Source organism: Tinamus guttatus, unplaced genomic scaffold (genome assembly GCF_059628265.1).
Source record: "Tinamus guttatus ecotype Peru unplaced genomic scaffold, ASM5962826v1 Tinamus_guttatus_pri_ptg000166l, whole genome shotgun sequence".
NCBI lineage: Eukaryota > Metazoa > Chordata > Aves > Tinamiformes > Tinamidae > Tinamus > Tinamus guttatus.
The window spans coordinates 240,432-267,641 of NW_028288700.1; the positions used below are offsets into that span (position 1 = coordinate 240,432).

General features: G+C 59.4%; 3 protein-coding genes across 6 annotated transcripts; 1 reads left to right on the plus strand and 2 right to left on the minus strand.

Moving 5' to 3' along the window:
• Window positions 1-1,152: 1,152 nt before the first annotated feature.
• On the minus strand, window positions 1,153-14,306 carry SENP1 (SUMO specific peptidase 1). 3 transcript variants are annotated; one of them, XM_088522818.1, is made up of 16 exons: window positions 14,211-14,306; window positions 13,145-13,217; window positions 12,894-13,053; window positions 12,010-12,169; window positions 11,616-11,719; window positions 11,291-11,538; window positions 11,113-11,167; window positions 10,726-10,764; window positions 9,993-10,077; window positions 9,575-9,727; window positions 9,078-9,209; window positions 8,453-8,656; window positions 7,460-7,539; window positions 2,170-2,254; window positions 1,894-1,989; window positions 1,153-1,416 (listed from the first exon to the last, which is right to left on the minus strand). In XM_088522818.1, exons 1-16 carry the CDS (start codon window positions 14,286-14,288, stop codon window positions 1,354-1,356), a joined length of 1,815 nt encoding a protein of 604 aa, XP_088378944.1. In that variant the 5' UTR covers window positions 14,289-14,306; the 3' UTR covers window positions 1,153-1,353. The 3 variants fall into 3 exon arrangements, 2 of the variants coding, with proteins under 2 accessions (XP_088378944.1, XP_088378943.1); XM_088522817.1 differs by having other exon boundaries at window positions 12,894-13,056; XR_015913271.1 differs by lacking the exon at window positions 1,153-1,416 and adding an exon at window positions 5,717-5,784 and having other exon boundaries at window positions 1,906-1,989; window positions 12,894-13,056.
• A 1,029-nt stretch (window positions 14,307-15,335) lies between these two features.
• PFKM (phosphofructokinase, muscle) lies at window positions 15,336-22,648 on the plus strand. Of its 2 annotated transcripts, XM_088522815.1 has the most exons (23): window positions 15,336-15,503; window positions 17,015-17,113; window positions 18,065-18,138; window positions 18,224-18,301; window positions 18,691-18,880; window positions 19,066-19,231; window positions 19,309-19,353; window positions 19,438-19,546; window positions 19,632-19,727; window positions 19,849-19,941; window positions 20,045-20,170; window positions 20,277-20,341; window positions 20,423-20,486; window positions 20,569-20,715; window positions 20,865-20,935; window positions 21,045-21,132; window positions 21,211-21,363; window positions 21,443-21,607; window positions 21,706-21,767; window positions 21,840-21,951; window positions 22,040-22,139; window positions 22,235-22,340; window positions 22,488-22,648. In XM_088522815.1, exons 1-23 carry the CDS (start codon window positions 15,377-15,379, stop codon window positions 22,633-22,635), a joined length of 2,484 nt encoding a protein of 827 aa, XP_088378941.1. In that variant the 5' UTR covers window positions 15,336-15,376; the 3' UTR covers window positions 22,636-22,648. The 2 variants fall into 2 exon arrangements, with proteins under 2 accessions (XP_088378941.1, XP_088378940.1); XM_088522814.1 differs by having other exon boundaries at window positions 21,045-21,363.
• A 1,592-nt stretch (window positions 22,649-24,240) lies between these two features.
• ASB8 (ankyrin repeat and SOCS box containing 8) lies at window positions 24,241-26,418 on the minus strand. The gene is made up of 3 exons (XM_088522822.1): window positions 26,286-26,418; window positions 25,245-25,349; window positions 24,241-24,923 (listed from the first exon to the last, which is right to left on the minus strand). The coding sequence occupies exons 1-3, from the start codon at window positions 26,400-26,402 to the stop codon at window positions 24,291-24,293; spliced, it is 855 nt and encodes a 284-aa protein (XP_088378948.1). The 5' UTR covers window positions 26,403-26,418; the 3' UTR covers window positions 24,241-24,290.
• Window positions 26,419-27,210: the final 792 nt, after the last annotated feature.

Sequence of the window (27,210 nt, forward strand, 5' to 3'; positions counted from 1 at the left end):
TGGGGAGGTTTTTAGGTGCTTCGGAGCATTTTGAGTTGACAAGAGCCATGCCCCTGATCCTCAAGGCTCCCAGGCGGCAGATGCCGAATGTCCTTAGGGACAGGAACTTAAGGGATACCTCTGGAAGCACTTCTGGACTCCAATACCCTCCAATACCTGGATTCAAGGCAGCCTCTGACCTTGCACCAGCCTTTCCCCCTCTCCGAGGCAAAACATGTGCAAAGTATCATGGAAAAGGGGGGATGCCCCGGAGCGATTTACACCCATCCTGCTCATCCGGAACGAGCGGCGCGAGGCCGGAGGCGGCCGGAATCCGGGGTCTTGCTGGGAGGTAAAGCAAGGGCAGAAAAAAGCACTCAAAAACTTCGCTTTTTGTCACTCGGGGAAAAAAAAGCACTGGAAAATATCCACTGATGCATTGATTCTATGCTACCGTAAATCAAATTTGTACCTGAACTGCGTAAACACTTGTTGCTAAAGAACTGGGAGACAAATCCCACGGGTGCAAGAGGGATTCTAGGGAAACGTCATCCAATGGAAACAAGTGACCGGCTTCGGACACTTGGGTCCTGCTTAACGCACCCGTGGGACACCCTACCTGCCCCAAGCCACAGGTAGGTGACAGTCTCCGGATGGGTGACAACAGGTAGAGCCTGGGATAGGTGAAAAACGCTGGCTTGAGGACAGAGATAGGTAAGAAAGGAGTGAACTGTGGAGGACGTATCAAAAAGCCAGCGTTGCTCACGACCATCGCTCCTCTGGGCCGTTCCTGGCAAGGATTTGCCTCCTCCTTGTCGCTTCCTACCACCAACTGCTGGAAATCCAGGAGCAGCCGCTTGCTACGTGCTGGTTTTGTGAACGGGGCCACCTCTGAGGGCAAAGCCTCCCTATCCCAAACAACCTCCAGCCTTCCCTCACCCTGTGCGGAGCAGAGCTCTTCCCGTGCTCAAACCACCCAAGTGCCTTCCCTCCCCCCGAAATCCAGCCCTCTCCCCGCAGAGGGTCACGGCACCAGCTCAGAATCAACGGCAAGAGCTGAAAAAAAAGCAGGAAAAGTTCCTCGAAAGTCCAAAGCAGCCCCCGCTTGAGTCTCAGCACCTCAAATTGCTTGTAAAAATAGGCTTGGAAATAATAAAAAACAAACAAAAAAAAAAGGCAAGTGTGCTTCTGAACATTTCCGTCGCGCATTGGTCCGTGAACGATGTTTTATCAAAAAATTATCATACAGAGTTCGCCTGCGGTTTCTTTGACTGAAGCCCCGGGCAGCTCCGGGCCCGTCGCAGCTCTGACCGCGGAGCAGGGGAAATCTGGGCACTTCTGATACAATCCTCAAGGAATCCGCTCTCACCGGCATCATAACAGCTTGCGGTGAAGGATTTCCCAGGCCATTCGCTTTCGGAAATAGGGCATGTGTTGCTGTGGGTGGAGGAAAGAGAGGGGGAAGACAGGAAATGTTTATCACGTCGGACCACGCATCTACCAGCCCCTGTCCTAGGTATAATTGTTTATAAATGGTGCTTTCCTGCGAGATTTTGCTTTCAGATCATTTAAAACAGGACAGCAAACAAGATGAGACCTAGGTAGTGACATAGCTTGATGCCATTCCCTAATAACTGGAACTAAAAATATATATAGGACATTCCATGGAGGCTGGCAGCACTGAAATTGCCTTGGATTTGGGCTGTGAGGCTCCATTTTCATTCCCAGCACTACCTGGTTCCACATATATGGGAAACTAACTTTGTGAGCTACTGCAAACTCTACCAGTGCTTTTGGGTGCAACGGAGGGTATGCGGGTGTTTTTTTCAGGACAATTTTACACAGCTAGTGGGTAAAAACACTGCCACCACACTGCAGCTTATGGCCTGTGTTGAGAACGGGTGCTGGACCCACCTGGGTGAAGTTGATGGGCTTGTCTTTGGTAATGCAGTCCGCGTACTTGCAGGCAAACATGCCGCAGTCGCTGCCGTTCATCTGCTGCGGGATCTCCTGCAACGAAACAAAAAACCCAGGATGGGCCTTTAGAGGAGCAGGTGCCACTGAGGAGCAGGGACCCCCACGGCACCTGGAAGAACATTCCACAATCAGTAAAACTACCCAGGATGGGTTTATCCAGGTGCAGGACAACAGCAAGGACCGAAACGGAGTCTTCCCTCTGCACAAACCTACCTGACTCCTCTTACTCAACAAGGACCAGCCATTGGTGTCGAATTCTTTCCTTTTCTTGTCAAGACTTTCCTGTTTTAAGTATTGCCTGTAGGAATGAGAGAACAGAAAAGCTTAGAGGGACAAGGAAAACCAGCCACGGTCCAATATGTGCAATGTCAGTTTACCTAAAATGTCCTCAGACATGTTTGCAGATTTAATGCAAAATGGAAGTCCAATATTTTCTTCTCAGCCCTGGCCATTTTAAAAGGGCTCTACAGACCCATCCTTTGAGGAGCCCTAAGCAATCAAAACGAGGTCCAAGCAGAACTCCAAAACTCATCCCAAAGAAAATACCTGCCAAGCAACGAGTCAAAACCACAAATAAACCAGTGAGAACAAATCTCATTTATTTGAGAGTGACTCACAGCAGAGAAAAGCTCTGCAGCCCCCGGGCTGCCTCCGGAGGCCTCTGCAAGCAGAGTGTTAGGGAGAGGTGAACTCGGTCCGCGAGGGCTTCCCCTACATCAGGGTCTCTTGTCCTTTGAGGATCTAACTTAGCAGAAACGGAGACAGCAGCAGCTATGTAATAACCTTAACAGCAGCTCTGGGACAGTGACCCTTGTGTAAAGCACGAGGGAACATCCTGAAATTCCTCTTGAGCCTGGTGGCAGGTCCAGCACATGGGCAGGTTCTCCCCTAGAGCTCCCCTTCACTTCAGTTTTCCTTAGCAGCTCCTTAACAATTTCCTTAACAGTTTGAGAGTGTTTTCAAACAGGGCCAAGCTGGGGAAAGTGGACCCCGTGACCCTGATATTCTCAAATATAATCCGAGCATTGGGAAGGAGAGAATGCGAAAAGCCCCACCACAACCAACTCTGAGCAACTGAGTCAAACAGACTCAATAAAGAATCAAACCAGGAGTAGAAAGAGAGGAAAAACCTCCCTCTTCAATGACCAACGCCAGCACGGAGCTGTTGGGAGATGAAAAAAAGAATGAAGCAGGGCAAAAAAAACAAGGTGTGAAAGGGAAAAGCAGAACGGCCCCGTTCCACTGCCCAGAGCTGAGGAGCGAGGAGGGGATAAAGCCCTGGCCACCCTTCCCCTCCTGCAGGATCACTCGTGGTTATTGTCACACCTTTCCTGCCCCAAGAGGCTTCTGCCAGTTCAGCCCGAGTCACCCCATGGGCCAGGCAGGCAGGATTTTGCTTTTTCTCTGGGCTAGGATTGGCATCTCCATGAAAAAAAGTCAGAAATTCCATCAGGACCATGTACGAGCATGCCCAGGCTGTGCTTTTCCTCTGTGGATGAACCCCCTGAGCCACGTGGTGTTCACAAGGAGCTGGAGATGGGGACAGACACGAAGGCAGGAGCCGGGGGAGCCCCAAGAGACAAGGTGACAATGTCAGAATGTTCCCAGTGGCCTCAAAAGAGCTTCTCTCTGTCACCTACCAGCGTCACTAAGTGATGTTCAGCTTTTCAGATGCCCTCTGTTAATCTTAGCTACAAAAGAGCTGGACAGATCTACCAAAGTCATCTTCAAGGCTGGCACCTGCTCAAAACGGCTCGAGGATTCTTCTCACTGTTGTGGCTGTGATGAGAAAGCTTGGAGAGGAAAAGCAGGGCATTAAATGCTGCTGGCGCGAAGGGACGGGTCAAAAGAGCATCTGGCACAGAGAAAAGCAGGGAGGAAGGTGGGTTTGGCCGCCAGCGCGGGGAGATCTGCCATCCTCTGGAAATGTGATCCCCGAGGCTTGGCTGAATCACATTGTGCCATTAGGGAACTCGGAAGCGGGATGCAGGAACGGGGCGATGTGACCCACAGGGAAACCCAAGGGATGGAGGGTCAAGGGCTGCTGCCTTGGTGCCAGGCAGGGAATTTTTCTATCCTAACTTCAAATAAGAAACTAAAGGAATACGTACATTAGCGGAGGAAAACTTAGAGGAAAAGCTCTACAGACCTGGGCGACCAAGAACAGTCAGGATCTGACAGGGGATGCTCAACAACTAGCAAGTCTTCCCTCTAAAAACTTGTCACAACTCGCTTTTGCTGAACACAGGACATCAAAGAGGAGAGTTTCCCTTCTGGCCACCTCTTACCGACAGCGAGAGAAGCCTCCCTATCTCCTCTCCAAAAAAGGAGCTAATGGATGGAAAAGAAACTCCCTCAAGATAAGGGCCGAGTCTCCGGTTCTGGCCGGGTGACGGTGGAAGGGAGCAGACTGTGCACTACAACACAACCCCCATGGCAACATTAATTAGCTAATGGCCTCCTTTCAACCGCAAAGAAAGAGAGATCCCGGCAACTGCTGCCTGTCACAGAAGCCCTTCCAATTAAAGAGTCTCCAATTAAAAAAAGAGCAGCCTCACACAGCCCACTTTGTTCTGCCTGTCGAGATGGAAGCCAAGCTGCACAGATAAATAAAGGGAGGCTCCACGCGAGGGCCTGGGATGAGCCTCCGAAGCGATTCCGTGCGGATCGGCTCCATGCGAACGGCACCCGGAGGGGTCGGCGGTGGATAAAGCCACCGGGTGCCTCCTGCCCACCCAATTCCCTCTGCAAATGCTGATACGCAGACACCAGCCAGGAAATTTGGGGCCGTTTTCTGAGAGAGCAAAGAATTAACTTACTCTGTGTGGCTGCATTACTGTCACCGTCACCTATGTGGCTTCCTATGAGCAACCTCTGCAGATCTAGTCCAAACACTGGTTAATGTAGCCTGAGAAATGCAGCACCGACCTGCTTAGGTAACAAGTGGGTTTTGGAGGGGACTGAGAGATAAAATGGGCTCAACTTCAAATTGCAAATTAGACAATTCAGGGTGGCAGAATTTAATTGCACCTGATGAGCTCTGCCAGTATCTCAGTGAGGAGTGCGACACAGAATTGAATCTAATTGCAGGCCAAATCCAAAGCCAACGCACCCAAGATCCCTGCCAAACACTGCAGACCTCTATCTCGTTTCACTTCAATCTGAAAATGGATTTTTGCCCTTTGCGGGGCTCATACACACAGGAAAACTGACCGTGTCCCTAGAGGAACTGTTGAAATCGACTCTGTAACAAGCTGTTAAACGTCTAAAACCTTGAAATTAAGGGGGACATTAAGATACCCCTTTAATACAGATTTTGCCACTAGCAGGAGACAAGATGATTTCGGAGGCCTGGCCAGCTCCCTGCGTTCCCTTCCCTGAGATCTCCCCAAGCACTGGTCTGCTAAAGTCACATTTTTAACTACCTGTAACAGATTGGTTTATATCTGATCCAAAACACACAACCCTGGGCCGAGATACCGAGCGCTGCCTTTCCCAGGGAGCAAACCCAGCAAAACAGAGTCGGGATTCCCAAAATCCACTCCGGGAGGGCTCACATCCGAGTCCCAGGTACAAAACCCAAGTGCGACAGGGAGGTCAAGCCATAAATTCCTGTGGATCCCGCTTGCTCCTTGGCCAGTGCTTAATGTGTTATCTTCCCTGTGCCTCGTTTTCCCTCCTCTGTAATTTAGGGCTAATCAGCAGCAACTCACCACCTTTAGGAAGCTCTAAAGATTGAAAGCATGAAAGGGTCACTAACCATGAATAGGACCTCCGTCCCTTCTTCCCGGTGTGATCCTCCCACTGCACTCAATCAATAAAAGCCTCCTAAAAGGAAACAGAGGGAAAACAATTATGTCCAGGGCAACAGTGACCCAAAATCCTGGGTCTCCACCACTTATCCTGCACGGACTCAGACACCTCGTATCCTCCGGCACTGTCTGCTACCGACTTGGAGACTCATTCCTCACCCCAGACCCTTAAGCCAACTATGGAGAGGATTCCTGGGGCCCCCTCTCACCTCCCAGGTGTCTCCTTCCAGCTGCCTGCACTGTCTCCAGTGCAATCAAAGGAATTCCAGCTGCGGGAACGGCAGGAACAGCTCTCTCCTAGACCCCCTGCCCAAAGGCAGGGCAGCTCTGCTTGCACCGCTCTCAGAAAAGCCTTTGAGCATAAAGGCACGAGCAACACAGCAAAGCTAAGAGATCTTCTGCCCAAAAGCTTTGTTTTTCCCTTCAGTTTCCCCCCTTCAGACCAACACTCCAGATCCCTATTGAAAAGAAAGGGAAACATCTATTTTTTTTCTTTTTACGATCAGTTGAATGACCCCGGTGTGCGCAGCCTGCAAAGCACCTGAACTGGAAGAGGCAGGCGCTAAACAGACTGGAACTGATTAAATGGCATTTGTCTCCTGTCTGTCTTTACCGTTATTAACATTCCTTGACTGAATGAGTGACACCTCCACGGACGCTCTCAACCTCAGGCCAGAGGGTTTTTGCGGCTGGAGATCAGATTCCAAAGTCGGAACGCAGCGGAGACAAGGAGCAGAACGGCCGCTGACCCGGGGTCGGCACGCGAGCCACGGCTCTTCACAAGCCCCTCTGGAATCTGCTTCGCACCAAGCCCGGCAGCCCTACATGACTAATACCTTCCCAAAAGGGGAGGATTTTTCTCCCCATCCTGGGGGGAATAGCTCGTTTTCAGTCGTACTCCATCCAGGATATGGCAAGGGGGGAGCACTTCAAGCTGGCCACTCTGGGGTTTCACTTGCCACACTGCTCCAAGCGTGCGCCGCACAGTGGCGGCTCATGCCCTGCTCAGCAAGCTCAAAGCAAACCCATATTTGCTGTTTGCAAGAACAATTTCACCCAGCTCAGCTTTGGGTGCAGGTTACGCCCCAGTGGAACTCGGCACAGAAGAGACCTGTGCAAACCTCTATCCGTGCCCTGAGGCAAGAGCCGCTTCCGAACTCCACCTTCACCATCTCCAGAACCTCCTTCTCCCAAGGACCGAGTTCCTGAGCTGTTCTTTGCCATGGGCTGGAAAAGCTTCCACCAGGAGATGCCACATCTTGAAGGAGCAGCAGGACTAGTGACGAACCCCTGCTCTTTAGGGTCTGGAAAGCTGTTCTCCTCCTGCTGAGGATGCACGAGACGGCGCTGGCACAACAGATGGGTGAAGTCTGGTGTCTTCAGCAGGCAGCTCTGCAACCTGGCTAAGCCTACGGAGGTACCATTACCCTCCCTGAGGGATCTTCCAGAAACAGATGAAGACAGAGCTTCCATACAGGACCCTTTTGCAGACCAACTGCCCTTATTATTGTGGAATGCGTCAGCAATGCTGGATGAAACACAAAGCACGAGAACTGAGATGTTCCTATGACTTCTCCCTCCTCTTGGGACCCAGAAAGGGACTGTTACCACCAAAAGGTTGTATTTCACAGTCACAGCAAATCAAGAAGCTGCCTGATTCTGAACAGAACTCGAATTGAAGGGCTACTCACAACAGTATCCTGCAGGCTTCACTGTTTATTCCACCCATGGAGTCATAATAGGTGATGCTTTTTTTCCTGAAGTCTACAACCTACATAAAGAGAGACGTGTTAATGATGCAACAGGAGCTCAGCTGATTTCTAGGAGGCACCTTCTCTGAGCCTCGGTCCTGCTCAAAGCGAAGTTCAGGCCACTGACAGCAATTCCCCTAGGGACACGAAGGATTTTTAAGGCCTTCTAGGTCCTTCTTGTGCCCCACGGACGTCCCCCCAAACCTCCCCCTCGCTGCTGCAGCACTTCAATATCTAGATCAGCTCTCCTCAGAACACCCCGGCACAACACAAGCGCACTGTTAGCCCTGTTGTGAGAGGCACAGCCTGACGGATAGAATTACAGACCGGGTTGCTCCACCTGGCTTGACACACACCAAGTGCCTCAGGAATTGGTGCCACCAGGCTCTTTTTTGGGGCCCCTGCCCCATTCCCCCATCGCTGCCCCCCAGCACCGTCCTGCAGAGCAGCTCAACGTCCTCCGCGAGAGGCTGCAGCAAACTGAGGCCACCTGCAATTCGTTACCAGGTGCCAGCAGCCGCGGGCAGGGACGTAACAGAACTGGGGCACGAGGTGGAGAGCGCTGGCTTTACTTTATCCGGCTTCTAAATCTTTCCAAAACAATCCCATGGCAATGTCTCTAAAGATGAGCTTGTGGGAATGTGGAAACGAGATCTTTCTCTAGGGAATACACAAGTCTTAGGTGAACTTCTGGTTTTTCTTCCTTTTTTTTAAAAAAAAAAAGGAGGTTTTTTTTAAGGCTAGAAAGACACCCAAAAAGTTACTGTTCTCTTGGCTCGTTCCGGAATTTGATTTTAGCTACAAACTTGAAATTTCCCCCCCTGCACAAATACCTGACAGTTGTTTCACCCAAGCACCACAAGATTTTAGGTTCAGGCACAGAGTTTATCTGCTCCAGCTTCTCTCTACTGTGAATAGCTTTAAGACACTCACTGCTAGGCACCAATGCACTCCCAGATGAATAGGCACCAAGAGGAGGTCCACAGAGAAGATATCCACTTTTTTAGTCCACCGTTTCACTGCTTGGTACCCTGCAGTTTTTAATTTGGTGAAGAAGAAGGTATTGAACGCATGAACTGTTGGCAAACCCTTCTCTTTGCTCCGCTCCATCAGCAAGTTCATGTAGAAATTAATGATCTGGGAAAGAGAAAGCACCCACAGCACATTAGGTTGTTGGCACCTCTGCAAAGAGCGCTCTGCACGTGGGGAAAGGCAGGCAAGAAGCTACTTCTCCCTCCATCTGTCACTGGAGACTGATGTCAGGGGGATTTACAAGCCCCACAAGCCCAAAAAGACTTAGAAATACAGTTGTATACGTGGAGGATCTGAAATTTTTGCCCCTTCAGTTACACAGGCAGTCCCACTCCTCATTTTTTTTTATTTCAAGTGCATTTTTTGCCAAGGGGAGACAAACTGCTCCAGAGCATGAAGAGGAGCACTTTGATTCCCCAAATCGCTCTGACATCCCTGCACAGAGGAGACAAACACCTGCTCATCCCTTCAAACACTTGGAGCTGCCGAAGGAGGATGCCTCAAGGGCGCAAGAGGGGCTCCTCACCTCATCGTTGAGCCAGTTCAGGTTATTGAGGGTCTGAATGTCTTTCCGAGTGATTGTTAACCGAAAAGCTTCGCTGAGGACCTCATCCTGGTTCCCACCTCGGAATACATTCTTTATTTCTTTTTCCATTTCCTGCAACAGATAAACATCACTGAAGTGAGAGCTCCTGCTAGTCCCATAACAAAAGCGAGAAGCAAACATGGATTTACTCATTGCTCCTTGAAGGATACAGAGGTTTTGAGGCATTAGCAGTGCCCACAGCATGGGGTCCAGCTTTATTTCACCTAAACTTCTCTGACTGACCTCAGGCTCTGATTCCAAGAGCCAGGAATGACTTGTCTGGTCCTCTGGTCCTCTCCCACCTTCTAAACAGCAGGCTGGAAAAGGCCACCCAACTTGTGCTGTTACTTGAGCTACAGCACTCTCTAGCTTCACAGTTAGACTTGTATCATGCACCCAAGTATCTGTTTCTGTACACTAGATCCAAGCAGAATTACCTCAGTGATTTCAGGGAATTCCTCTTCACCATCAGCTGATTTAGCATCTTCTTTCTCTTCTGGGACCACAGTGACAGGAATTTCTTTCTCAAGGGGAACTCGAAGATTTAAATCCACCAGATCCTGCACTGAGTGCTCCTGTTCCTGCAATCGCTGAGAGAGAGACCTTAGATCACAACGTATCCAAGAGAGCCACCTGTGTCGGGGTTATGAGGGAGCTGCAGATGTTCCAGAAGATGTGGAAAAGGGCACGGAAAAGGGACTTTGTCCATAGCACTACTGAGAACCCTGCCACGGAGAAGGGCAAAACAAGGACACACTGGGGCGTGAAGGACCATATTTTTGTCATTTCTCTATATCCATTGTGGTTTCTGTTCTGTGATTTAACACCCCATTTCTAGTACCTCCTCTCTGTTACCTGGCTTTGCAGCTGCAAGGCCAGCGCTTTCTGCTCTTCGATTTGACGCCACCTCTCCCGAGCTCGCGAATCGTAGACGCTGGTCCTGAAAAAACAAAGTTTATTTGAGCAAATCGAAATCTTTTTCTGTACGTGAACACACAAAGCAGGAAAAAAGATCCACTAAAAGGCAAGCAGTGAGCTTGGGGATACTCCACCCAACACCCAAATCTGACGTTTTGCTTCAAGAGCATCAGTGCCATCTGCTTCTGGTGGCTGTAGGGGAGAATAGGGGAGCTCCCACCAGGAATCAAAAGGTGCTGAGAATTTCTCAGTGTCACAACTGTGGCTCAAATCACACCTTATCCGGCACAGATCATGGAGATGCTCCTTTCAGCACATGTCCAACAAAGCCTTCCTTGCCCTGCTCTGTTCTCCCTACCTCCTGTGGCAGCCTCGTGGCTGTGAAAGTTAGGGGCAATTTCAGTCCTGGCAGTTGCTGAAGGAGTAGGAAGCAGAATGAATTGCAGGACTAAAGGGTAGAGAAGACATGGGCCTACATGAGCACTTAAGCCTAAGAGCTTAAGGTTTCTAGAGACCAAGTCACTCACTTTTATTTTACCTAGGGAAAAAAGCACTAGAAAGGATGCAAACTTTTGTAAATCTAATTCCAGGGTTGAGAAGAATCTATTTAAATGGTGAGCAAGTGATAATTAGCTTTTTTGTTGTGTCTTTATCACCCACATGCACTTACAGTTCTTTGATCCACAGTTCTGCCTGGAAGAACGGGAGGCTAGAAAGGGACAGAAGAGACAGGCATGAATCCTTTCCTTTGCACTTGGAGTAGGTAATTGTCTGAAAACTGATTTATAAGCAGTCTCTGGACACCCCAAGTCCTAGACAGATAGTAAAAGCTTCAGACAGATATGTCAGTAATTTGCCATCTCTCAAAAAAGGTTTGATGTATCAAATTCTGACTAATAATGTATGAGGTTCTGTACATTACTACAGCAAACTGCTCTCTCCTCGTGAAGCATTTAAAGAATCACCGGTCACCTTTTACTCTCCAATCTCCTCTCTCACTGAAATCCAAAAAAAACCTTCTATATATCCCACCCCTTCCCATTGTACAGCCTCTTACCTTGGAGCTGGAGTTCTGGGATCCTTTACCTTGAGCAAAATGACAGAGTCTGACCCTGGAGAGGGCAAGATGAAGGGAGGATGTTACCCTCAAAATTACCATCAAAATTATCACCAACTTCCCCAACTGCTGCCAAACTTTCAGGAAAGCATGGAAAAAGAGGTGTTTGTTTTGGTACCTTCAGACTGCGTGCTCGATGCTGGTAGATTTTCTGTGTGATGCTGCGTTGGGGAGTTATTGGACTCGAAGATATTTGGGGGATAATTGGATGCTGAGTAGAGCGATGGTTTGGGGGACAGCTGCTCCTGTGCCCGGAGAGTGCTGGGTGCTGAACTGGCTGGTGCGACACTGTGAGATTCAAACAGCTTTGAGGTCTGGGTGGAAGTTTCTTTCATTAAGGTTTTACTGGAATCTGAACATCTGGACCTAGGAACAAGGGAGAGGGAGTTTCCAACACAGCCCCACAGCCCTGTCAGTCGGAGGGGTGTATTTTACCTACTCACAGGCGGAAGGGGAGCAGCGAGGAGGGTTTGGCTGTGGAGAACTGTTTGCCTGTGACCATCTGAAGTAACTGCCTGTAGATCTCTCGCTCTTCCTCCCGAACCGTCTGCAGGGAAATAACCAGACACCTCTGGCCAACGTGATTTTACACAAAGACTCGACAAATCTGAAGGTGCAGGAGCATCCAGAGGTCCCAGAGAGCTCAACCATCAACTAAGATCAAACCAGCTGCAGCCTGAGGTGCTGACACAGAGTCAAGGCCACTTTCTGCCTGACATAAGGAGCAGGCAAAGCCACTTAGGGCACCTTCCCCTGCCTCAAGCTCTTCGTGATGCTCAAGAGAGATGACTTAGAAAGAAATGCACCTTAATGAGCCCCCTTGGCCTTCCCTTTTACCTCTTCGGCCGTGCTGATGGGCCGCCTCGGGGTCTTCTTGGGGCTGAGCAGGCCGCGCCGGCACGGGCCGCTCCAGGAGGGGCTCTGCGCAGGTTTGATCGGGAACGCCGACGCGTGGCAGTGGTGGTTGGACTTCCCTACAAAACTGTTGGACGCCCCGCTGTGAAGAGAGAAGCAAAAGGATTTCCTTCGTTGCGCGCTTGTTTGGTTAAGTAATTCTACCCCCCTCTGCCCCCAAACCCAGCCAAGATCCAGACCAGACAGCTTTGGTCCGAAACTACTTTATTTCATTTGCTTTTTAAACTATTCCAAGGCTTAAACCTAGCTCTCTGTCAGCTTGATCTGACACCACTCGTGATGCCAGCGAGCGGGTGACGCTTGCGTGGCCAAGGAGGTGCCACCAGGTGGCACTGCGAGGCCGAGGAAGCGGAGCCGGGAAACCCTGCGGAGACCTTCCCGCCACATCCACCGCTCTCCCCGTCTCCTCATCCCCAGCGCACAAAATGGCTGAACTTCGCCTGGAGACGCAGACCACGGCATTCCTTGGAAAAAATAAAGGGATGCTCCCCCTCGCCTTGCTCCCGCGAGGCGGGTTTACCTCCTAGCCTGCTAAAAACACGCTGCCGGGTTTGGAATTCCTCCCACGGAAAGGAATTCCTCATGTGGCCCTACTGCAGCTTGAGGCGTTGAGGCAGAGTTGGGGCCACTTTCCACCTGGCACAAGGAGCAATCGGAGCCATTTAAGGCACCGTTCCTGCTGCCGGGAGCGGCCCTGACCCGGACAACCATTTGCTGGACCAAATTAAATTATAAAGAGTTAAAAAACCAAAACTCCAGGCACCTTTGGGTTCCCGACAGAGGGTCCCCGGGGAAGCCGGACGCACCTGGGGGTTTTACGTGATTCCAGGTAGGAGCCTCGGCTCCCTCGAGGTTTCGGCAGCCCAGAACCCAGCGGGGGAGCCAGCCCCCTCCACTGCCCGTTGGCGCTGGAGCCGAACGCCCGGTGCTCTCCGGAGGCCGGGAAGGGCTCGGGACAGGGAATTTCTGCTGGGGAGAAATAACGACAGTCAAAGAGGAGCCACATCAGCCTCCCCGTGTGCTGGGAGGGAAAAACGAGAGGAAAAGTCTGTCTTACCTGGGCTGTAATTGAGGGCGCATGACGCGTTTCCAGCAGGACAAGAGAAGCTGCCAATCTTGTTGGGCAAAAACTGGGCAAAGAGATTTAAAAATCATGAATTATCGCTCTCCAGACCCAGAACCTTGAAGCAGCGTGATGGACAGCAGCTCCCCTTCCTCCCTGACTGCTTAATTACGAATTAGGGACTAACGAGGGAGCAGCACGGGGCAGGATCGCGCCGCGTTGTCACGGGGGTGCCGCTCGCTCTCCAACGAGTCCAAAATCACCCCTGCCAGGGGCTTCCCAATGCAGCGGAGCTTCAAAATGTTGTTTTTGCCCCAGGACAGGGTGAAACAACAGGCGGTTTCACAGCGACACTGACACGTCCCTTGGCCGAACTGCCAGGACGTAACCGCGTCACCCTCGTGCAGGTGCCACCGAACCGACCCACCTGCGTCTCCGGGGACGGAGCGCGCCAGGAATTCCAGCTTTGGGAGCGGGATGGCGGTGAGGAACGCGGCGCTGCCGCCCCCTTATCCGCTGGGCATTCCGGAGAGCGGGCACCGTGCGCCCTGCACGGCACGAGGGCCACGGAGACCCCCGGCAGGGCCAGGGCTGGAGGCCAGGGGCTGCCTGGGGAGACCCAGGGGACACGGATCCGAAGGGAATGCCGAGGGAAGCAGGGAGCCAGATCCAAAGGGAACGCCGAGGGAAGCAGGGAGCCAGATCCAAAGGGAACGCCGAGGGCAGCAGGGAGGCACCCGAGTGCCGCCCTCAGGAGGGGAATAGGAGGACGTGAAAATGAGCAGGATTTGGGGGCATGGGGCAGCGTTTGGGGCATGCGGACACCATCAGCAGGGAACACCAGGAAGTTCTGGGAAATTCAGGCGCCGTTTGAGGGATGCGGACACTGTTAGGAGGGAAAAGCTGGAGGATTCGGGGCATTCGGGCAGCGCCTGCGGGGAGCAGACACGGTCAGGAGGGAGAACCAGGGGGATTCGGGGAATTCCCGCATCGTCCGGGAGAAGCGGACACCGTCAGGAGGGGAAACCCGGGGGACTCGGCCGGGCCCCGCGGCGCTCACCTTGCCGTGGGGCGGCGGGAAGGCGCCCGGGGCCGCCCCGCGCTTCGCCAGCGCCGCCGCCGCGTCTCCGGCCTCCATGGTCACGGGCTCGGCGAGCTCGTCTGCGGGAAGAGCCGCCGTGAGCGCCGGGGAGGCGGCGCCGTCCCGCGGCCGCGGGTCGAGGAACGCGCGGGTCCCGCGCGGGGAGGAGCGGGGCCGCCCCCGCCGGAACCGGCTCCCGGGAGCGCCCGGGGCGGCCCGCGGCGCGGGGGGGCGGGTACGTACCCATGCGCGGGCCGCTCGCATCCCGGGGGGGCCGGGGGGGCCGCGGGGACCGGGGCCGCGGGGAGGGGGAGGGGGCGCCAAGCGGCTCCGCTCCCGGCAACGAGGCGGGCGGAAGCGGAAGCGGGCGCCGAGCGCGGCGGGCCGGAAGTGACGGCGCAGGCCGGGCGTGCGGCGCGTGCGCGGCTGGGCGGGAGGGCGCCCCCTGGCGGGGCGGAGGGTTCGGGGGCGGCGCCATGTTGGGGGGGGCCCTATAGGAGGGGGATCCGGGGCTGCCCCCCCCGTGGGGGCACCGCGAGGAGGGGAGCCCTATGGGGGACACTAATGTATGGGGCACCCTATGGGGGGGTCACTCGGGGGGGCACCATATTGGGGGGGCATCCTATGGGGGGGGACATTGTATAGGGGGAGCCTATGGGGGGCAGCCTAAAAGGGGGGGTCACCCCCATGGGGCAGCCTGTGTGGGGAGTGAATGGGGGGGACCCCATGGGACCCCCTGGGAGGGGTGTCCCCCTATGGGGGGGCTCATCCCGGGGGGGGTGTCACCCTATAGGGCACTGTCACCCCACAGGGTGTGAGGGGGTGTCACTCTGTGGGTGTCACCCCGCGGAGGGGACACCCTATAGAGGGGGTGTCACCCCCAGAGCCCCAGCTGGGGGGTCCCCTTACAGGTCACAAGAGCGGTGGTTGTTTTAACGTGGCCCCATCACAGGCGGTCCTGTGACAGCCGATCCCATGACCGCCGGAGCCGGCACAGCCCATCCCCGCACAGGCGGTCCCTGCACCCCCAGTCCCTGCACCGCCGATCCTGTTACAGCCAGTCCCTGCACAGCCGATCCCGTTCCAGATGGTTCCCGCACAGCCGATCCCGTTACAGCCGATCCCGTTACAGGCGTCCCCCGGCCATGGGGGCTTTCCCGGAGCTCTCCCTGGAGGCCTCCAAGCTCCTCTTGTCGGCCTCGCTCACCTTCGCCGCCGTCTTCCTCTTCCTCACCTTCTTCCCCTTCGCCCCGAAGGGCGCGGGGCCGCCGGGTCAGTGCGGGGCGCGCACGGGAACCGGCCGGGAAACGGGAATGGAACCGGCAGGGAAACGAGAATGGAACCGGCAGGGAAATGGGACTGGAACTGGCAGGGAAACGGGAATGGAACCGGCCGGGAAATGGGACCGGAACTGGCAGGGATACGGGACTGGAACCGGCAGGGAAACGAGAATGGAACCGGCAGGGAAATGGGACCGGAACCGACAGGGAAACGGGAATGGAACCGGCAGGGAAATGGGACCGGAACCGGCAGGGATACGGGACTGGAACCGGCAGGGAAACGAGAATGGAACCGGCCGGGATACGGGAATGGAACCGGCAGGGAAACGAGAATGGAACCGGCCGGGATACGGGAATGGAACCGGCAGGGATACGGGAATGGAACCGGCCGGGAAACGGGAATGGAACTGGCAGGGAAATGGGAATGGAACCGGCAGGGATACGGGACCGGAACCGGCCGGGAAACGGGAATGGAACCGGCCGGGATACGGGACCGGAACCGGCAGGGAAACGAGAATGGAACCGGCAGGGATACGGGAATGGAACCGGCAGGGATACGGGACTGGAACCGGCAGGGAAACGGGAATGGAACCGGCAGGGAAATGGGAATGGAACCGGCAGGGAAACGGGAATGGAACCGGCAGGGAATTGGGACCGGAACCGGCAGGGATACAGGACTGGAACTGGCAGGGAAATGGGAATGGAACTGGCAGGGAAAAGGGACCGGAACCGGCAGGGAAAAGGGACCGGAACCGGCAGGGAAATGAGACTGGAACCGGCAGGGATATGGGAATGGAACCAGCAGGGAAACGGGAATGGAACCGGAAGGGAAATGGGAATGGAACCAGCAGGGATATGGGAATGGAACTAACAGGGAAATTCGAATGAAACCAGTAGGAAAAAGGGACTGGAACCAGTAGGGAAGTGGGAATAGAACCAGCAGAGAAATGGATTGGAATGAGTGGGCATATGGGACAGGAATCAGTAGGAAAATGGGAGTGGCACCAGTGGGGAAATGGGACTAGGCATGTGAAAGGAAAGGAGAGGAAAGGAGTAAAGAAAAAGGCAAAGAATGAGCAAAAGAGAGGAGGAATAAGCAAAAAGGGGGAAGCAAACAAGGACACGGGAACGGAGGCTCCCGGGGCCTCAGTTTCCCCCGGCATTCCCGCCAAACCCGGCGCCGTTCCCCCCGCGGGGCGGCTGCGCCAAGTCCCGGCCCAAAAACCGGGATGGGAGATGAAGCCCCGGGCTGAGACCCCCCCGTTTGGCCCAGGGGTGGCCGGGCCTGGGGACAAACAGCCGGGACGTCCCCCGCCCCCCCGGAGGTGTCACCTGCTCCTCCCGCCTCCCAATTTAGGGGCTGACGCGGCGGGTGCCCCGTCCCCCCCGGCCTTGAAAGGGCAGCGGCCGCGGGGCAGCGCGCACACGAGCGCCGCGTCGCCGCGCCGCCTTCCTCCCGCTTCCCCCCGCTTTTTCCCTCTATTTTGTCGTTGTTTTTTCCAGCGCGGAAGATGGCACAGCCGTCTAGAACACCCTGCAATGCCGAGCGGCCGGGCGCCGGGAAGGCCATCGCCGTGCTCACCTCCGGAGGGGACGCGCAGGGTAAGGCAAAACCCTGGGAAAACGCGGCGAAACGCTGTGGAAAAAGGGATTTTGCACCCAAAACCCCTGCCGATTATTCGCAACGCGGTCCCTTGCTGCAAGGCTTTGGGGTTGCATCGGGCGTTCGGGGCTCGAGCGGATTTTTAGGAATCCAGGAGGGATTTTAGACTTTTTTGGGGGGATAATCAGCATGCGGTGGCGTTGCTCCATGTGCCGGGAATGCAGTAAATCAGCACCCAGGGCCTCGCATTCCCGCAGCCGCGAATAAACCGTTCCCAAAGCTGCCAAAGGTTGGGAAACACCAGGAGGGGCTTGGAAAGGCGGCATTCCGGGCAGGCAGGGTCCCTGTGGCAGAGTTAAGGGCAACGTCCCCCTTGTCCAAGGTTGGGAGGGAGCCGTGCCGTCGTTTTCCCATTTTTTTTTGCTAAGGAAGAGGAAATAAACTGGGAGACGTGAGGAAGGGGGGTCTGAGCTTGCTAGAACAAGGCAAAAAGCAGCCGGCCCCGCTTGTCTGAGCCAGGGAGAGCAAATGCCACGAGGGAGCGTTCCCAGAGGGAACGCAGGGATTCGCTGGGAGCTCCGCGCGGAGCTGCCGGGTCTGCTTGGCTTCGTCACCGGCGCCTCGGTGACAGCGCCGGGCCGGCGTGACACGAGTTGTGTCGGTCGCCGGCCACGGAGGCGTCACATGAGCGCGGGCGGCTCCGGTTACCGGCCGAGCTAAATGTCAGCGGGGCAAAAATAACCCGGATCCGGGGACGCGGAGCCCACGCGACGCCGCTCCCTCGGAGCCGGGATCCGGCCGCGGCCCCCGCTGTGGGGCCGGCGTGTCGGGAGATGGGGATGCTCCGGCCATGGGGGTGAGGATGCTCCCGGAAAAACGTGGGGTCCGCGTGGGCCCCGGGCGCTTTCCCGCTGACGCTCGGAATGACGCGGAATGATTCCCGCCCGCAGGAATGAACGCGGCCGTGCGCGCCGTGGTGCGCGTCGGCATCTCCCTGGGCACCAAGGTCTACTTCGTGCACGAGGTGGGCACCGCCGCGGGCGGCAACGGGCGTCCGGGCGTCCGCCACGGCCGCGCGGGCAGAGCCGACCTCCGGCGTCGTTCCCTAGGGGTACCAGGGGCTGGTGGACGGAGGGGAGAACATCAAGGAGGCCTCGTGGGAGTGCGTGTCCATGATGCTGCAGCTGGTGAGTTCGGCGCGGCGAGAAGGTCACGGCGCCGCCGGGGAGGGGGACGCGGCGGCGCCCTGACCTTTTCCTTGGCGCGTAACCGGACGCCGCGGGGCCGGGGTCAGAGCGAAGGTCCGAACCCCAAAATAACGGGAAATCGGAGCCGGCGGCTCCTGTTTCGTAAACAAGCCCCGGCCGCGTGGCCACAGGACATGGCCACCACGGGGGACACATGGCCACCACGGGGGACACATGGCCCCGAACACCCAAACCAGCTGCTCTCCCCCCAAACCTAACACCGGGGCGCCCGTTGCGACAAGGAGAGCCCCGCGAGAGCCATCGCGCGGGTGCCCGAGGGCCGGGGACGCGGCCGGGACGATGGCGATCCGCCTCGCCGGCTCTCGCAGGGCGGCACGGTCATCGGCAGCGCCCGCTGCCAGGATTTCCGCACGCGCGAGGGCCGCCTGAAGGCCGCCCGCAACCTGGTGAAACGGGGCATCACCAACCTGTGCGTCATCGGCGGCGACGGCAGCCTCACCGGGGCCGACACCTTCCGCGCCGAGTGGAGCAGCCTCCTGGCCGAGCTGCTGAAGACGGGTAGGACGCCGGGTGAAAAGGGCCACGTTCCCGGGTGTTTGGGTTTTTTTTCCCGTCTCCGGGTTAGTTGGAGCTGAGATTCGCCTTGGCAAACGCAATCTTTGGCAGTGGGTGGCATCTTCGCGCCATGTCCCCCTCCCCAACCGCCCCAAAATGCAGCCCCCTGTCCGCCCCGCGGCTCGCAGGGGGCATCACGGCGGAGGAGGCCAAGAGCTCCAGCCACCTCAACATCGTGGGCATGGTGGGCTCCATCGACAACGACTTCTGCGGCACCGACATGACCATCGGCACCGACTCGGCCCTCCACCGCATCATGGAGATCGTGGACGCCATCACCACCACCGCGCAGAGGTACCGGCGGCCGCCGGGGGCCCAGGCGTCCGGGCCGGCTTCCCGCCGGGACTAACGCTCCGCCGTGTCCCCCGCAGTCACCAGAGGACGTTCGTGCTGGAGGTCATGGGCCGGCACTGCGGGTAAGGCTGGGGGGGCTGCCCGGCTGCTGCCGAAACAACGGATTTGGGGAAAAAAGCCCCAAAAGGCCCCTCCTGCACCCACAGCTACCTGGCTCTTGTCACATCCCTGGCCTGCGGCGCCGACTGGGTCTTCATCCCCGAATCTCCTCCCGAGGACGACTGGGAGGAACACTTGTGCCGGAGGCTCACGGAGGTGACGGGGGGCCCGGCGGCGAGGGGGGCGGCTCGGGGGCTGCTGCGGCCCCCCGGGGTGACCCCGTCCTGCGTCGTGTCCCCAGACCAGGCTCGGGGGCTCCAGGCTCAACATCATCATCGTGGCTGAAGGCGCCATCGACCGCCACGGCAAAGCCATCACCGCCGACGACATCAAGAACGTAAGAGGGACGGGGGGCTCTCGGGAGCCCCGTCCTGCCGCCCGGCGGGGCAGAGGGCTCCTCACTGCCGCGGAGCCGTCCCCGACGGAGCTGAAGGTCTCGGCCACCTCGTGTCCTGCAGCTCGTGGTGAAGCGCCTGGGCTACGACACGCGGGTCACCATCCTGGGCCACGTGCAGCGCGGCGGGACGCCCTCCGCCTTCGACCGCATCCTGGTAGGCGCCCGCGGCCCCGCGGGGCCCCGTGCCCCACGCCGGGCACCCCGCGCGGCGCGTCGGGCCGAGCGGTGACGTCCCCGGCGCGTCCCCCGCGTGCCAGGGGAGCCGCATGGGCGTCGAGGCCGTCATGGCGCTGCTGGAGGGGACGCCGGACACGCCGGCCTGCGTCGTGAGCCTCTCGGGGAACCAGGCCGTGCGCCTGCCCCTCATGGAGTGCGTGCAGGTGGTGAGTACGGCGGCGGCACCGCGGCGCCCGCGCCGGCGCCCGCCAGCGGCCCCCGGCGCTCCTCGGCCGCCGGCAACGGCCCCAAAGCGTGTCCGTGCTCCCGCAGACCAAGGACGTGACGACGGCCATGAACGAGGGCCGCTTCGACGACGCGCTCAAGCTGCGGGGCCGGTGAGCGCCCGCGGGGCCGGCGCGGTCGCAGCCGCCGCCATGCGCGCCGGGGCCGCCTCAACGCCCGTCTCGTCCTCGCAGGAGCTTCCAGAACAACTGGAACGTGTACAAGCTGCTGGCCCACATCCGCCCGCCGCCCACCAAGGTAAAGGCCGGCGCGGGCCGGGGACGGCGCGCGCGGCGGGGACGCCGGGCCGTGTCCCCAAGCCCGGCGCGTGTCCCCGCAGAGCGGCTACACGCTGGCGGTGATGAACGTGGGCGCGCCGGCCGCCGGCATGAACGCGGCCGTGCGCTCCACCGTGAGGATCGGCCTCATCCACGGCCACCGCATGCTCGCCGTGCACGACGGCTTCGAGGGGCTCGCTGCCGGCATGGTACCTTCCTTTGGCGACATTCCCCTTGTCCATACGGATCCCGCTCTCCCTCCACACGGGGATTTATCCAGCCCGCTCCTGCTCCGGCCTCGCGGCGGCCGGGGCGGCGCTGCTGGTTGTCCGACTGTCTCGTTCCTGCCTCCTCCCAGGTGGAGGAGATCGGCTGGGACGAAGTGGGCGGCTGGACCGGCCTCGGTGGCTCCAAACTGGGGACAAAGAGGTAAAACTGCCTGTGCCGGGGACCTGCTTTTAACCATGTCCCCATCCGGGGGGGAAAAGGGACACCAGGGCCCGGGCTGTGACACTGAAACTCCTGCTGCTCTCGCCAGGACTTTGCCCAAGAAATACTTTGAGGAAATCAGCGCAACCATCAACAGCCACAGCATCCACGGGCTCATCATCATCGGTGGCTTCGAGGTGAGCGCGGGGCGGGTGGTGACACAGGGACGGCGCCGGGACCCCGGTGGGACCCTGGTGTCACCGTCCCCCCCGCAGGCCTTCATGGGCAGCCTGGAGCTCATGGAGGGTCGCGCCAAGTACGAGGAGCTCTGCATCCCGCTGTGCATCATCCCCGCCACCGTCTCCAACAACGTGCCCGGCTCGGACTTCAGCATCGGCGCCGACACCGCGCTCAACACCATCACCACCGTAGGTGCCCCCCGAGCCGCCCCCGTTGTCCCCGTCTCGCCGCAGCGCCCCTGAGCTTGTCCCCCCGCCTCGTCCCCAGACCTGCGACCGCATCAAGCAGTCGGCGGCCGGGACCAAGCGCCGCGTCTTCATCATCGAGACCATGGGCGGCTACTGCGGCTACCTGGCCACCATGGCCGGGCTGGCGGGCGGCGCCGACGCCGCCTACATCTTCGAGGAGCATTTCAGCATCCGCGACCTGCAGGTGGGGAGGCCGAGGGCCGCGCGCCCCTCGGGAGGCTCCGTTCGTCCCCGCCGCCCTCCCGAGGAACGGCCCTGACCTCCCCGCCGCCTCCGCCGCAGATGAACGTGGAGCATTTGACGGCGAAGATGAAGACGACGGTGAAGAGAGGCCTGGTGCTGAGGTGAGGGCGGCCGCGGGGAGGCCGGGCCCGCGCGGCGCCGCCGTGCCGAGCCCGAGCGCGCTGTCCCCGCAGGAACGAGCACTGCAACGAGAACTACACCACCGACTTCATCTACAACCTCTACTCCGAGGAGGGCAAGGGCATCTTCGACTGCAGGAAGAACGTGCTGGGCCACATGCAGCAGGTGGGGACGCGCGGCGGCGGCGGCTCCGCAGCGGAGCGCTCGGCTCGCCGCGGCTCCCTCCACGGGCCCGGTGCTTTTCCCCGCGCAGGGCGGCACGCCGACCCCCTTCGACAGGAACTTCGGCACCAAAATGGGCGCCAAGGCCGTGGCGTGGATCACCGGGAAGATCAAGGAGTGCTCCAGGCACGGTAGGGAGGCAAAACATCCCCGGCCTCGTCGGGAAGCCGAGCGGCTCCTCCCGCAGGGCCGGGGCGCTGAGCGCGCCGCTGGCCTCCCCTCGCAGGTCGCATCTTCGCCAACACGGCCGACTCGGCCTGTCTGCTGGGCATGCGCAAGCGCAGCCTCGTCTTCCAGCCCCTCACCGAGCTCAAGGAGCAGACGGATTTCGTGTAGGTGCCGCCGCCCTCGGAGCGGGGAGGAAGGGCTGGGAATGGCGGGGGGTGGTGGGCGCAGAGTTGGTGCCGAAAACGGCTTTTCCCGCGGGAGAGGGGAGCGTCGGAGCCGCCCTCACCCGGCTCCTCGTGCCGCCCCTGCAGGCACCGCATCCCGAAGCAGCAGTGGTGGCTGAAGCTGCGGCCCATCCTGAAGATCCTGGCCAAGTACAGCATCGAGCTGGACACGTCGGAGAAGGCCCACCTGGAGCACGTCACGCGCAAGCGGCTCTCGCTGGAGGCCCACATCTAGGGAGCCCCGCGGCTGCCCCAGAGCGCGTCCCCTTCCCGAGGCCGCCGGGGCTTTCGAAAGCCCCGCGGGTAGTTGCGTTCCGGGGCTTTTCAACGGAAAAGCGTTTCCCGAGCGGCTCGTTGCAGGGCAGGATGTTGCGTGGACCCGAGAGCCAGCAAGGGTAGAGCTACTAGGAGGTCTCCTTGGCTTAAAGGCATAAACAAGATGCTTCAATAAACCGCACCACGCACGCGTGGTTGCGACACGAATGCGGCTCAAACGTCTGATATTCGCCCAGCGGCAGCTGACAGCTGCATTGGACAGGAACCCACTGCATGTTTCTCAGCACAGAGAGAAAAACCTTGCTTTTTCCCCAGATTCCTGCCGTAAAACAGCTCGGGTCCCTCCCTGTGCCCTCCGCAGGGCAGCTCTGGCAGGGATGAAGCTTTGCGGGGCGTTATTAAGATGGCAAAACCAGACAAGTGCCACCCAGATGGCTCCTCCGACCAGCCCGGTGGCGACCGCACGGGGACGTCACACGAGGCTGGGACAAGTCGGGGTGGCCAAGGAGAAGCCAGGATCAAAGCAGTGAGAGGGACCGGGCGGAGGAGAGTGGGATTAAAGCCAAAACTCACGTGAAATCCGGAGCCAGCAGGAGCAGGACGCGCAGGCCCTGCCGCGCTCGGCTCGCGGGAGGCCTTTTATTTCCGGGAACGCGAGACGCGGACACGCGAGCGCCGCAGGCCGCCGCCGGCTCCCCAAGCACTTCCAGAAAGTCTCAATTTCCTCCTTTCGGAGCCTTCTCCATCCCCGGCTGCTGGGAATGCTCCCTTCGGGAGCGGGACTCGCTAAGCAGAGGGAGGGCGCTTTTCCTGCGGGCTTCCCGCTCGGCTTCCCCTGCGGATGGGCTGCTGGTGCACGATTCCTTCCAAAACACACGCAGATACATAAATAAAAACTATGAAATGGGCAGTGGACGGTGCAAATCCCAAGTGGCGAGTGGAGGAAGGACGCGGCAGCCACGGCGCCTCGCAGGATCCACGTCCCTGCCTCGACTCACTCGCGCCTTCATCCGGATGCTTCCCTCAGCATCCCAGGGACATTTGCTTTGCCAAGCCCTCTTTTCCCCCCCTTTTCCACTTGAAAAAGCCTTAAAGGTCTTAAAAACCAGAGCGAGGTGGGGGAAAGACCCTCCCGTGCGTTGGAAGGAAGCCTGGGCTCGCGGCGCTACGTCCGTACGGCGCCGATCCGCGGCTCGGGATGCGCTTTTCCCTGGGCTTCCTGCCAACGTGTCACTGCAGAGCCTCTCCCAGCCTCCTGCCCCCAGGCCTTCGGAAAAGGAGGAGCCGGGATCCGATTTGCCGCGGGTTAACGGGGGACGGGTTGTGTCCGGGGAGGACGCAGCTCAAACCCAAGGGAGAGAGCTCGGGAGGAGCCGAGTCCGCCCGGAACACGAGTGGCACCGGAGCATCCCGCTCTCCCGGCGCGGATCGGAGCCGGAGGAAACGCAGGCGGGCGAGCGGCGCGTGAGGGCGAGGGGGGGACGCGGCCTCCGCGAGGCCCAAACCAAGCGGGTCCCCCGGCGACTCTGGCCGCCCCGTACGGAGCGGGGCGCAAGGGGGCCGGGAGCCAAGCGCGGAACGCCGCGGCGCGGCAGCCGGAGCCTCCCGGCTCGCCTAGCTGAGGAGCAGCACGTACTCCTGCAGCGCGGCGGGCAGCGGCAGCCCCTTGACGGCGTCGGGCAGGAAGCGCACGCCCAGGCCGCGGCGCACGGCGCGGCGCGCCAGCGTCTTCAGCGTGCCCGGCGCCGAGCAGAGCCGCGTGAGCCGCTCGCAGAGCTGCGGATCCCGCGTCACCTCGCGGGGCATGTGGCCGTTGCGGCGCAGCTCCACGTGTCCGGCGGCGCGGTGGAGCAGCTCGAAGCAGGAATCCTCGCGCGCCGTGCCCAGGCCCCGCACGAGCAGCGCCACGAGGCGCGAGATGGGCGTCTGCCCTTTGAGGTTGACCACGCGCGCCTCGGCGCCGAAGTCGAGCAGGACGCTCACGCTCTCCAGGTTGCCCTTCATGGCGGCCCAGCTCAGCGGCGTGTCCTCGTTGTAGTCGCGCGCGTTGACGCGGGCGCCGCTCTCCAGCAGCGCCCGCGCGCACTCCGCGTTGTTCTTGAAGGCGGCCCAGTGCAGCGGCGTGTCCTTGTTGCCGTCCAGCGCGTTGGGGTCGGCGCCGTATTCCAGCAGGATCTCCACGCACGTCTCGTCCTTCTCCGCCGCGTAGTGCAGGGCCGTCCGGTTGTAGCCGTCCAGGGCGTTGACCTGCAGGGAGGAGACGGCACCAGAGCGAATTCGCTCCTTCCCAAACGCTCCCAGTGCCAGGGAAAGCTCCACCGACCCCATACAACCCCCTGCATCCCGTTTCACACCTCAGCACCAACGCACAGAACGGGAAAATGAGGCACGAGGGCTGTGCAACGTGCCAGCTGCCAAGGGGAAGTGCCAAAAATCAGGCAGGAAACCTACAGCTTTTTAATTCTTCCCTTGGCTTTGGCCACAAAACCACCTCCCTGCCCCGGGAGCCGCTGCCTGCAGCACGTCGGGGAAACGACGCCGCAGCTCCAGCCGGGAAGGGGCTCTTACCTCGGCTCCCTTCTGCAGCAGCAGCTCCACACAGTCGGCGTCAGACACCATACAGGCGCAGTGCAGCGGTTTCAGCGTGCCGTGCATGCAGTTCACATCTGCTCCCTGCGGGAACACAGGAAACCGCCGGCGCAGCTGAGCGGAGCCGCCTGTTCCCGGCCCCTTTCAGCCCACGAGCCCCGAGTCACCCGCGAGGCACCGGGACGAACGGGTTATTAACAGACATCCCGGCCGTGCCAACGCTCCCACGCATCCCGCGGCTCCGCCGGGAAGCGGGCATGGCGCCAGCGCCGCGCGGGTGCCCCACAGGTGCCTCCGGCCACGAGTTCACTCAGGCTGACGTCCCTGCAAAGCAGAAGCGGCTACAGCCGCTCCCTTCCCTTCATCCAGAGCTAAAAATACCTCGATTTAATTAAATTTCTCCCAAAAATTCCACCGGCTGCAGATGGGCAAAGAGGCAGCTCTGTTTCCTTCCCAGCATCAACCCTGGATAAGCCAGACCCGAAATAACTCGGCAGCTGCCTGGATCAGTCAGGATTAACCAGGACTCTCCGACTGAAATCCCAAGGGGCTCCCGGGCGCCCTCCACACGGGGCTGAACTTCACCCGTACGAAGGAAATCCCGACCCGGGGCAGCATACAGGAGCCCTGAGCTCCGAGCAACAACAGCCACCCACGGCGTGGATGGGATGGAGGCAGAACCCTCCCTCCAGCACCGAGTCGCGCTGTTAACCCGCACACGGGGCCTCCCGCTTCTCCCTTTCAATTACGACAACCCTCCTGCTTCTCCCTCAAACAAATCACCCCGCAACCCTGAACAACCGCCGAGCCGCAGGTGTTCAGTACAAGCGGCGTCAGTCGGACGAGGCAGGGCCAGGAGGTGCCGGTGAGCTCCGAGAGGAGGGACCGGAAAACACAACCGCCTCCCCTCCGTCCCGGGAGGACACGGGGGTGACACGGAACGGCCGCCGCAGGGAGCGGGTCCCGGCGCCGAAGGGGATCCCGGTGCCGGAGGGGATCCCGGCGGCGCTTCCCGCTCACCCTGCCGATGAGGTCCTCCACGTTGTCGTGCGGGAAGGAGCGGATGGCGGCGATGGTGCGGATGAGGCGCTCGGACAGCGAGTACTTGCTCTGCACGCTCTGCATCACGTACCACATGGCGGGGCCGGGCGGCCTGCGGGGCGCCGCGAGCACCGGGGCTCAGCCCCTGCCTCAAACGACCCCCCGCAGGCCCGGGGCCACCCGCCCGTCCCGGTGTCACGGCCCCCCGTCCCCACGACCCCCCTCCGCTCCGGTGTTGGGGCCTCAGGGCTATACGACACCCCCCCCCCAATCCGGGGGTGAAACCTCGGGCCTGAACGAGCCCCCCGAGGCCCGAACGAGCCCCCCGGGGCCCGGAGACGCCCCCGCCAAACCGGGGTCAGGCCCAGGCCTACACGACCCCCCCATCCCGGTGTCAGGGCCTCAAGGCTGCACGACCCGCCCCAAAAGGACCCACTGACTCCCCGCCCGGTTTAGGCCCCAGCCCTACGCGACCCCCGTCCCGACCCCCCCCGCCCCGCACGCCGGTGCCAGCTACCCCGGAGACGCCCGGGCTGCTCCCGGGGCCCCGCGGGGGCTGACGGCGGCTCCGGGGCCACCCAAGGGCCGCGCTCACCCAGTGCCGCCGCCACCGCCGCTCGACGCCCCCCGGGACCCACCGGCGCCGCCGCCCGGAAGGGGAAGGCGCGAGGCCGGAAGCGGGGCGGCACTGCGGCGCATGCGCAAAGAGCAACCACGACGCCGACACCGCCCGGCCTCTGCCGCCCCGCCTGCTTCTCCTCCAATGGGCTCCGTCCCTCTGGCTCTGCGCCAATCGGCTCTTCCCCTCTCGGCTCAGGTCCCACCCCCGCGACTTGCGCTCCTCCAATCCTCGCCTTTCCTGTTTAGGGCCTCTCATCGGGTTAGCCTCCAATCGCCATCGCGG